The sequence below is a fragment of the Dermochelys coriacea genome, chromosome 7, assembly GCF_009764565.3.
Source record: "Dermochelys coriacea isolate rDerCor1 chromosome 7, rDerCor1.pri.v4, whole genome shotgun sequence".
Lineage (NCBI taxonomy): Eukaryota > Metazoa > Chordata > Testudines > Dermochelyidae > Dermochelys > Dermochelys coriacea.
Window position 1 is genome coordinate 84,994,504 of NC_050074.1, and position 11,258 is coordinate 85,005,761.

The following is an 11,258-nucleotide window of genomic DNA, read 5'->3' on the forward strand; positions in this document are numbered from 1 at the left end:
TTCTGCAAACATTCATAACAAGCAACTTTTCATTCACAAAAAGGGAAAGCATTGTAATGCTCCAATGAACAGATATTCACAGGAGTGTTCACATAGCTATCTTGAAAGCTCTTTGGGGATTTAGCAGTCATCCAGTCAAGAAAGAAACAATACCATGGTCTTCTACATTACAATCACACGCTCTGATGGCAAATCATTTGTAAGCAATTCACAGGGCAGGATATGTTTGCACAAACCAGTTCTTAAATCATTTTGAACAACAGACTAAATCATAAAAAAAAATCAGTCCGTTTGCGGATAATTCACCAATAGAAGAAGATTAAGTTTACTGACCACCTTGGCTAGCGTGACTACTTCAGCCATCTCTAGCACATCACATTCTATTCTTGTAGGAATATAACTACACCCTGACCAAGGAAACCCTGACCTAGGAAGGCTTTTATACCATTTCACAACTCCACTCTGTTCCACCCTCTCGCCCTCATTTTCTTCTTCTGTCCTGCTCCATGTTCTTCTGTCCTTTTTATGCTGTAGAACCATTAATTACAACCACCACCAAGGCTCAAACTTATGCATGTCATGAATAGTTGCCCATGCCATATGGGATATCGCTGAGCTATTTTCTCCCTACTTTGGGAAGATACAAAAGAAGAGAAAGATTATAAAGGAGCTGGTTTCAGTAAAGCGGTTTTTATGCCATTTAAATTGTTCTCAGTGTGTTGTTCATATATATATATATATATATATGTATATTTAAGTGCATATCTCCTACCCTCCCTATAAAACTGTCCAAAATGGCAGCTGCCTTTTCTGAGTTTTGATTTAGATTCAGGTTTCAGAGTAGCAGCCGTGTTAGTCTGTATTCGCAAAAAGAAAAGGAGTACTTGTGGCACCTTAGAGACTAACAAATTTATTTGAGCATAAGCTTTCGTGAGCTACAGCTCACTTCATCGGATGCATTTAGTGGGAAATACAGTGGGGAGATTTATATACATAGAGAACATGAAACAATGGGTGTTACCATACACACTGTAACGAGAGTGATCACTTAAGGTGAGGTAATAGCTTAAGTGATCACTCTCGTTACAGTGTGTATGGTAACACCCACTGTTTCATGTTCTCTATGTATATAAATCTCCCCACTGTATGTTCCACTGAATGCATCCGATGAAGTGAGCTGTAGCTCACGAAAGCTTATGCTCAAATAAATTTGTTAGTCTCTAAGGTGCCACAAGTTTTCCTTTTCAATTTAGATTCAGATACTAGATTTTCCTCTTTTTCTGCCCCACCCATACACACCTTTTCCTACTTTTTGTTCTAGGAAAGCAATGAAAGAAATTCTGAAAGATCCACAGATCAATAATTACAACTACCTCTCCAAAGCTGGCAGTTCCTCTTCTTTCTCAGGACCCTTGGCAGGTGACAGCATGGACAAGATTATGTTTAAACTCATCTCAAAAGATCAAGTGAAAGTGCCTGTGGCCAGAGTCTACTTTTGGAATCCATTGTCAAGGGGCCCTGGGAGTTAAAAGGGATCTCTAACTTGTGTGATTATCCCAAATTTAAGACGAGGTGGCGAGAGTCCTCTGTATGTGTCCTGAGATGTCTAAGCACATTGGTTATTTCTCCACTAGCTCTAGTTGCATGTACTTTAAAAGAAGTGGGGAAGGAAAGGAGGTGGAAGGATATGTGAGGGAAAGAAACTGCTGCGGTAGGGCCACTGCAGTCCTAAAGCTGGCTCTACATGTAGAGCATAAAATGACTCCTTTATGGAATGAGGCACCAAATCAGTCAGACATGGTCACATTAGCAGAGCCATTGTTCTTGATTCTTTACAAAGCATATCACTGCCACTCTGAAGCTGGCTGATAGGTTTGTGTGAAGTGATGTCAGACATTCAAATTCATCTGATTCTGCCATACTGCTTGTCAAAGGGCAGCCCATCCTGGAGCACCCTTCTGTGACAGCCACAGCCTGCCAAGTTGCCTACCTCAGTTTCCTCTTTCAGAAGCCCCAGTAACTCCACTTCAGGTTCGCTTAAATAATACCAAGGGTATATAGTCCTTAACACCCCATTCTTCCCAGCAGGCCACCTCCCACACCACTTTCTTTGCTGGGAGTCTTTCTATGCCATACTCCAGTGTCTTCCACCATACTTCCACCAAGAGCTCCTTGTCAGTCCTCTTCTGTCTCTGCCAGGATACCCACCCCACCCTTCAAGCTAGAGTGGAATTCCACTTCTTCACAGTAGGAACCCCTTTGTTCTGGGAGGTCATCCTCACCAGGGGAGAATCCCTTACTCCCCCATACCTCTCACTGTTCTGCTAGATTAGGGGGGAGGGATAACTCAGTGGTTTGAGCATTGGCCTGCTAAACCCAGGGTTGTGAGTTCAATCCTTGAGGGGGCCATTTAGAGATCTGGGGCAAAAAAAAATTGGGGATTGGTCCTGCTTTGAGCAGGGGGTTGGACTAGATGATCTCCTGAGGTCCCTTCCAACTCTGATATTCTATGATTCTATCTAGGTCTCCAGGATGGAAGTGCCAGTAGGTAATCCCCTCTGCTGCTCCCTAGCCTTCAGCCCTCTCCAGCCCTGAGTTGCAGCTCTCCAGCTTAGAGCCAGCAGACACTTCCCTCAGCTGATCTCTGGCTTTCAACTCTCTCCAGCCTTCCAACTCCATTGCTCTGATTTGGGGAAATCAGCCAGTAAAACCCCTCTTGTTGCTCTCCTGCCTTTAGCCTTCCCCCAGGAACCACCTAGAGCTTTCTTCCAAGACTTTTCCACAATCCCCTGGTCTCTGGCAGCTCTCACCTATTCTTTTCCTGATTGACTCGGCCAACTCTAACTCTCCAGGTTGGTTGGGGTCAGGGTCAGAGATGCTCACTCGCTTCCCGTTCCACCACCACCACTCTGTGCCATATCTAGGGCCCAGCCAGGTACCCTCTTTTAAGCCCAACTTGGAGAGTCAGCTGACCAATCACAGATGCATTGGCCTCTTCCTCTTAAAGGACCAGTGCCACCGTGTGGTACTTCTTCCCACACACTTTATACAAACACTGATCATGCTAGTATCACAGTTCTCCCAGAATCTGCTACCACGAAAGATTAGCCAAATCTGAGACCTAAACCTGTGTTAGATCTCTTGTGTGATAGAACACCGCTGCTATTGCTGGGCCAAGAGATTAGCTCTATTCCTAATTATTTCTTAAAATACTCTAAACCCCTATTAGAGTATTTTAATAAGCTTTTCAAAGGGGCAGATCCTCAGCTGATGACTTGACCGGAGCTATGACAATTTACACAACCTTTATGATCTGCCCAAATATTTTTATCCCCACCCTCCAGCTCTCATTTCTGTGCCCATTCATATCATTTCTCCCTTTTACCCTTTAATTGTGTTCCTTTGTATATCCCCAAAGGATGTTCTGGGCATGCAGAGGCAAACTAAATGGGAGCCAGGAACATTTTAGGGCTAATCCTCTGATTATTATAAGTTTGGACAGAGATTAAATTTTGCATCCCTCATATTGCAGCTTCTTGGTCAGACGGTTAATTGTTAGTGTATGGGACTGTGCTGTTCATCTACCACAGCCTGGAAGGGAAGAGCTATTGAATATAATGATATGATATGAATGGGGTTGGTACTTACCAAAAGGCCTCTAGCCTTTTGTCTGATTTACACAGAAACCAAACAGGTTATATAACAAAGTAATGTTTCCTGCACCCCCATCAGAGCTCTTCTGTACTTTAAGTTATAATGCCACTGAATTTGACACCTTGAACACAGAAGACCACACTGGACTTCTCTGCAATCCCATGGCAGAATCTTCAGATCTTCCCATTATATTACATGGGAGGCCTCCAAGCTCTTTATTTTCCAGTCAGATAGTCGCAAAGTGTCCCTCCCCTCAGCCATTATTGGAACGTTTTAAAAATGGATGTGTAACATTTTCCCAGTGTATCTTTCTATCTTTCAGTCACAGATGACATGCTGTCCACTTTCAGTCTGGAGCTGCTATTCACTGAGAGTGGTGGTCTCCTGAGGAAGAGTGTCTCAGGTTTCATGCTGCGAAGCCATGGCCACCAGCTTCAGGCAGCTCAGGTCTGCTATCAGCTTTTGTCCCTAAATGTGAAACACTTTAGAATGACTGAACAATGGATACATGTGTGGGAACCCAGGACTCCTGCATTGTGCAAGCCATTCAATATCTCCTCTTTAACCTTCCTTATAGGCCTTGTGGGTTCCTAATATTTGACTTCATGTACCCATTCAAACGCCCACACAATAGAGAACATCTGCTACATCTAGCCACACATGGGAAGGCTTAATACCTTAGCTGCTTAGCTGTGTTATTCACTGTTCTGAAGTGGGAACCAGGGCAAACCTGCTGTTTGACATTTTAAGAGTGCCTGTATTGAAAGTTGCTCACCTTGGCTAAATGTTCAAAACACGTCAATATTTTCCTGACATTTTTATTCATCATCTATCTATGGCTATATGGGCCCATATCCTCAGCTGGTGTAAATCAGTCTCATTCCATTGACTTCAATGAAGTTGCACCTATTTATGCCAGCTGAAGATCTAGCCCATGGCATCTTCAAAAAGACTGGAACAGAGACACTGCTGTTATACTGATGTTTTAAAATTTACTGCTACAAAGACTGAGTGAAATACTGGCCCCTAAAGTCAATGGGAGTTTTGCCATGAATTGGTCCAGGGTTTCATCCTAAAAAAGTCATTAGATAATAACTGTTATCCTGAACGTCCAAGTAGAGGTTAGGTGAAATCTGGAAGCCAGTAAGTCCTCCTGTATTTTGAGAAACTTTCCTCACACGTTCATGCTTAGTGTGAGAGACAATTTTACATCATGATCTGATCCACACTTGACACAGTGCAAGGAGATCTGAAACCTCTCTAAGATTTCTATGATGCTAATCACTCTATAGGATTGATTGCAAATGGAATCTTTTTTCTATCCATCTATCACAGTTATACGGCCCCTGTGACTGTCATATCTGAGCATCTCACCATCTTTCATGTATTTATCCCATAATGCCCCAGTGAATGAGGGAGTTGCTATTATCTTCATTTTACAGATGAGGAACTGAAGCACAGAGAGCTTAGGGACATGCCCAAATTCACTGTGATGGAGCAGGAAACTAGACCCAGTCACCCAAGTCCCCAGATGGTGTCCTAACCACTAGACAGCCTTCCTCTCTACTTTAATTAACATCTTTAAAATAAACAATATCAAATACTAGAACCTGATTCTCCGCTGCTTTGCCACCTGTGTTATCATTTACATTTGTCCAAAATTGGTGTAAAATAATACCGAATCAGATCAATAGCGTTTTGTAATCACTTTGTTCAACTTAAATGACTGCTTGAAGGATAGGCCAGTGTTGTATCAGGCTCACTGAGCTTTAAATATAATCACTTCCCAGTTCACTAGGCCCACAGGTAGATGTTACTTGAATCAATAGTACAGTAATGTAAGATGCCAACCAACTGTTCTCAATACAAGTATTTCTATCAGCATATCAGCAGGTTCTTTATCCAGCTTTCCCTAGTGGAAGTAGTAAAGGTCAACCTTTGAGGAAGCCTTGCCTTGTACAGCACATTTTCTCTGCTTGTATATTTTAGGTCTCTATTGAAGTCCAGGGGTTGGAATCTGTGCTGGGAGAGAGTAATACTGAAGGAGAAGAGGAGCAGGAGCTCATGGCTGGGATGTCTGCCATTTTCTTTGACGTCCAGTTACGGCCAATTGTTTTCTTCCAAGGGTATACAGATTTAATGGCCAAGGTCCTCTTAAGCAGCGGAGAACCAACCAATGTGGTCAAAGGGAATGTCCTGCTGATGGATCATGAACAGGTAATGGCTGTATGAAATGAGGACCTTCCGTCATCCAACCTGCCTGTTAAACAGCACCCTGGTACTCTGCAGCTTAGTGAATATTCTGGAGGAAGCCTGCTTGCAAGCCATGGGCTCATGCCTGAGATTCATGATGGTGCCAAATCTAACCATGGGATGGCATTGATCAAAGAATGTTAAGATTTGGTTTTCTGAATTGGCTCATTAGAGGTGGGTTCTGCACTGCTATGTGGGAGACCTGGCTTCAGTTCCTGTCTTCCCCTCCCCAGACTAGTAGGCGTTGAGAGTGCAAGGTAGGCAGCGTCCCCTCTGGCCAGCTGCTGTTTAATATTTTTGTATGAGCACCTAAGATCAAGAAAAGTGCTTCCAAAATAAATATGCTCTTTTCTGTTCTACAGGCAATTCCACTCCAGTCTGGACTGCAATCAGTGGTTAAACTTCAAGGGGCACTTGGATTAGATATTTCAGCCAACATTGATATGAATTTATGGGAGCAAGAATCAAGAACCAGCATCAAAACAAGGTGAATGAGTGAAAACTTATTTAATCTCTGAACACTCAGGAGACTTAGCAGGGACTAGCGTAAATTAGAACAGCCTTAGAGCTGCTCCAAACATTAGAACAGATTCAGGGCTGTTCCAACTTAGGCTGACTTGTAACAGCCCCCAAAGGGCTATTTTGTATAATTGGCCAAAGATAACTAGAGCTCCATTCCCCACTGTATTTTCCACTGCATGCATCTGATGAAGTGAGCTGTAGCTCATGAAAGTTTATGCTCAAATAAATTTGTTAGTCGCTAAGGTGCCACAAGTACTCCTTTTCTTTTTAGAGCTCCATGCTTTCCAGCCATGCCTTTCCCACCAAATACACAAATGCACATCCCATGCTGTGAGGATGGGGGCTTTTTTTTGGGGGGGGAAAGGGGGATGGAGTTGCATAGAGTATCCTATACATCTATACCAGCTGTGAGAACAACATCAGTTACACACCTCTTTAAATCTACCCCATTGAACCTATATGTTCAAGGATCCCACAAAAAGAACTTAGCAAACTTCTGAAAGATCTGCCTCCCCGTGAACACAGACACCTGTCACTTATCACTGTCTTTAGGTTCCCATAGCCTGTGCTTGGGATCAGGCTAAAAGCCTCACTTTGATAGATGGGTTTAATTAACATTTTTCTGCACCTCCCCTTCCTTCGGGATCAGGAAGCACCACAGAGCTGCTGACAAATTAAGAAATAATGAAATCATAGAGTGCCAGCCTTGCACAGACAGTGTGTTCCCCTGGGAGGCATTGTTCAATGACAGGCTTTCTCCCATTGCAGGGGTGGACTGGCCATTGATTTCACAGCAGAAATCGATGCCCCTTTCTTTCAAGCCAGTGTGAAAAGCCAGATAGAGGCAGAAGCCTCAATCAATTTTGATACAGCGGTGAGATTTTCAGGGAATCCTGTGCTCATGTGTCTGCAGCTAAGGAAGGAACAGCTTCCTTACAGGTAAGATGAGGCATTCTAGTCTAGGACTATTAGGGTGTGGATTTCTACTCAGGGGTGGGGATTAGGACACTCCTACTGTCACGGACATTCTCACACCAGACACAGTGTTTAGTTTGTCACTCCCAGTGGTGGGGAACGTGCAGAGGGAGATCATGCACTACTTCTCCCTGTCCTCCTGACACTAGAACTCAGTTCAGAACCTTGACAACTATGCTCCCTAGTTCCAGTGGTGCTTGGCCTTCCGCAATATCATAAGCATCTGAGATATCTGGGGATACAAAACCCTCAGGATACAAGAGGGGAGGTTATTATGAAAGCCAGTTCTCACCCTCCCACTAAGCAGCAAGTTATTTATTGCCCTGTTTCTTGTAGCATGTGGTAGGAGTTTCATTGTCCAGAATCTGACTTAAAGCAGGTTCTGTTGAGTCCCTCCATCCGGAGAGGTCAGTAAAAGCTTAAAGGAAGCCTTGGACAATGCTTGAGAGTTAGCCAGCTTAAGGAGTACTAAGACGAGCCCTGTGCCCAGAAGAATGCTGGGCTGTCTTTTTCAGTATTGTGGCAATAAACCTCTTTTATACTGTAACTGCTGGTCCTAATGCCAATATTGATTTTGCCCCAGATATAACATCACTGTTTTATTATGCTGTTACTGATAAATCCTTCATGGCTCCTTCTTGACATAAAAAAGCGTCACGCAGTTTGTTGCTGCTCTATGGCATCAGAGGCAGACACCCTGGTACTGTTCCTATGACTTACTAGTTGACTCGAGCTAACAGGGCTGAGTGTAACTGTGTGAAATACTTGCAAATACTAGATGGATAGGTTCCCATAGAAAAGCCTTGGGCCTCCTAACCACCCCAGAGATACATCAGGGATATGAAGGGAATCTCACCTACAGGTCAGGCATCAAAACAGGGAGAGAGAGGAGCCCTTGGATCCAAGGTCCTTTCCCGTTGAGGAGTGAAACTCTTGAGGAGTTATTCATTTCTCCACAGATCAAATCTTGCTACACAGCTTTTCCTGGAAGTCCAGTCTGCTCCAATCCCTTTTCAGTGTGCACTGCAGACTAGTGCCAGAAATCAACTCATTCTCTAAGAATCTTCCCCTTTTCAGTCAATTGCTGGGAGCAGAGGGATAACTTGAGACAGTAGTGGTTCATCCTCCTACTGCAACATTTAGGCCCCGTCCACATTATAGGTGAAACTATCAGCAAAATTTCCCTGTCCAGTGTTGTGAAATGTTGGAATTGTTTTAAAGTGTGCTAGTTAATCTGTGCTAAAGATTAAATTCATAGCAGCCTCTAGCATGGTTATACAACATGGATATAATACTGTTTTCAAGGGGCAATAAATCCCCATTGACAGAAGTCAAGAAAAACACCTGTCAGAATATGCCGTAACATTCCAACAGATCAGACTTTTAAGGAATGAATGAGGTATGAACCCATCAGCATGGAACATGCTGATTTGAGGAGACAAGTTGGGTCCAATCTTGTATGATTCTAAAGTCTCCTAACTACTTCGTTGTTGCTCTTGTTCTGCCCCACAGAGAAATCTTTACAATCTCTGAATCTTCACTGAACCAAAGCATCACTGTTCGCAAGGGGAGACGGGGCATTATTGCTGGACGTGAGCTTTCCTTGCACAGGGCCAACTCCGAGATGTGCAAGATCCTGTTGACGGAGACAAAGGAGCAATAGAGGAATCAATGTGTGCTGGGTCTGGATTTATCATTCCTCCCTTTTCCTTGGTCCCAATTCTCAATGAGCCACATCCATGAGCCAGACCCAGGACTGATGTGGGCAGCCCAGAGCCCTTTCTAGCTCCCACAACAGTCTGCTTTTTACTGACTGTAATAAAAACAAGCGTCCCTATTGCAAGAGAACACATTGAAATCAGGGTGCCAAATGTGGTTGGGACATGAATCCCTAGAGTTCATCAAGGCAAGTCCTTTGTAAAGGGGACAGCTCTGAGATGTGCACGATCCTGTTGGCACAGTCAAAGGAACAGCAGAATTAACATGTTCTGGGTCTGGCCTTGAGAATCCTTAAGACACCAAGAAAGGAGAGCGGTAGAATGTTCATAATCGTTTACCCTTCCCTATGATGGTCATTCTCCATATGAGATGGACCCTTAGAAGCAAAACTGGGCCATCATAAACCTCACAGCTAAGACCCCTTGCTTTGAGAGTCACTAGGTGAATTTCAGGCAGTCTTAAGAAAGTGTTCTGAGAGAGGATACTCAGAATGGCATGTTAATCACACATTTCTCCCCACTCACCTGAGTAACCACAATCAAGTGAGCTCTCAGAAGGTCTGGTCAGAACTTCCCGGAGCTAAGGAAGTGAATGGAATCCAATATTGCATGATTTGGTGACTGTGATAGTGTGCCATGCATGTGGAAAGGGTAGCTTGATTTTGGGGGGTACTTGATTTTTGAAAAAAAAAGCAGTAAAACAAAAAAGCTGCATAATCTGTCAGCAATTATGTACATTCCTTTTGGTATAATTAAAAGTGTTTGTATCTGAATAGGAGTTCATCTCAGTTCCCTCACAACTTGAACTTCTTCTGCTTGATCCTCCAGTGAGTCATGCTCTGTTGCCAGGGAAATGACTGATGTCAGAAATCCAGAAAGAGAAGATGACGCTGGAAGTGGCAAATCTTTTGTTTAATTAGGGCAAATTCAACTCTGGCATAACTTCTAATTTTAGGGGTTAGATGGATGAATTTGACCCACACAATTTTCATTATTTGCAAGAATAATTAAACTCATTATGGAAAACTAATGTGAAGGTAAATAGAGTTGTGCTTAAGTAGGGTGCCATATATATATGGCAATTTTTCCCTTGGCAAGACTCCTCTTTTAAGGGAATGGAAGTCTACTAGGGATATTACTTCTCATTTCACCAATACAACATTAGTGGAACAGTGGAACCACTACTGGGGCACTGTCCAGTTCTGGTGTTCACGCTTTAAAACAGATGTTGAAAAATTAGAAAGAATTCAAAGAAGAGCGACAAGAATGTTTTGAGATCCAGAAGGTCTGCCTTACAATGAGCAACTTAAGGTGCTCAGTCTATTTAGCTTGTAAAAGACCAGGCTACAACGCAATTTGGCCATGGCCTGTACTTACATAGGGAGAAGATATCAGATAGATGAAGGATCTTGACTTTAGGAGACAACAGCATAACAGGATCCAAAGGCTTCAATCGAAGTCAGCAAAGTTCAAACTGGAAATGAGACCCCGTTTTTAATAGTAAGAGGCTTTAAACATTTGAACAGATTACTAAAGTATTTGTTAATTCTCCATCACTTGGAGTTTTTCTGAAAGATATGCTCTAGTTCAGCCCGCGTTACTTGGTAAAAGTAGGTATCTCAAGGTGAAATTCCCTTGCCTGTATTACCCAGGAGGTCAGATTAGATGATTATAATGGTCCCTTCTGGCTTTGAAATCTATGAATCTATGAAATGGAGAGTTTGGCCAAGGTTAATACAACAAGGACATTTCATATAGTTCTCTGTCTCTCTCTCTTTTTATGGATATTATTTAAGAAAAATTGAACAGAGCAGTGTGGGGGTGTCTTTCCCAGTATCCCACTCTCCTCCCAGTCTTGTCAGAATGTAACAGGAGTTAGGGGAAGGACATGTTTATGTGTATATATATATATATTTTTTTGAGATTCATTTCCTAGTGGATAGTTACCTATGGTGCTCCTCCTTATAGGTGATCCTAGGTTTACATATTAATGAAAAAACCTTTTGCTTCTCTTAACTTCTTAAAAGTAGTACCACTCTTTTAAATGAAGCATAAGGTGACGACGAGACATTCCTAAATACTAAAGATATATGAGGCAATATTCAAGTAGCAAAGTGATGGAGAAACTTCCCTTTT

At 42.8% G+C, this 11,258-nt stretch overlaps 1 protein-coding gene across 1 annotated transcript in view; it reads left to right on the forward strand.

The window, feature by feature from the left end:
- Positions 1-9,895, forward strand: part of LOC119858854 (microsomal triglyceride transfer protein-like) — a 33,672-nt gene extending 23,777 nt beyond the window's left edge. Inside the window, exons 13-18 of the mRNA XM_038410338.2 lie at positions 1,322-1,419; positions 3,977-4,101; positions 5,644-5,871; positions 6,270-6,394; positions 7,198-7,368; positions 8,917-9,895. Of these exons, the coding sequence (XP_038266266.1) occupies positions 1,322-1,419; positions 3,977-4,101; positions 5,644-5,871; positions 6,270-6,394; positions 7,198-7,368; positions 8,917-9,067 (898 nt within the window). The 3' untranslated portion in view covers positions 9,068-9,895. The remainder of the gene's footprint in view (positions 1-1,321; positions 1,420-3,976; positions 4,102-5,643; positions 5,872-6,269; positions 6,395-7,197; positions 7,369-8,916) is intronic.
- The last annotated feature ends 1,363 nt before the right edge of the window (positions 9,896-11,258 follow it).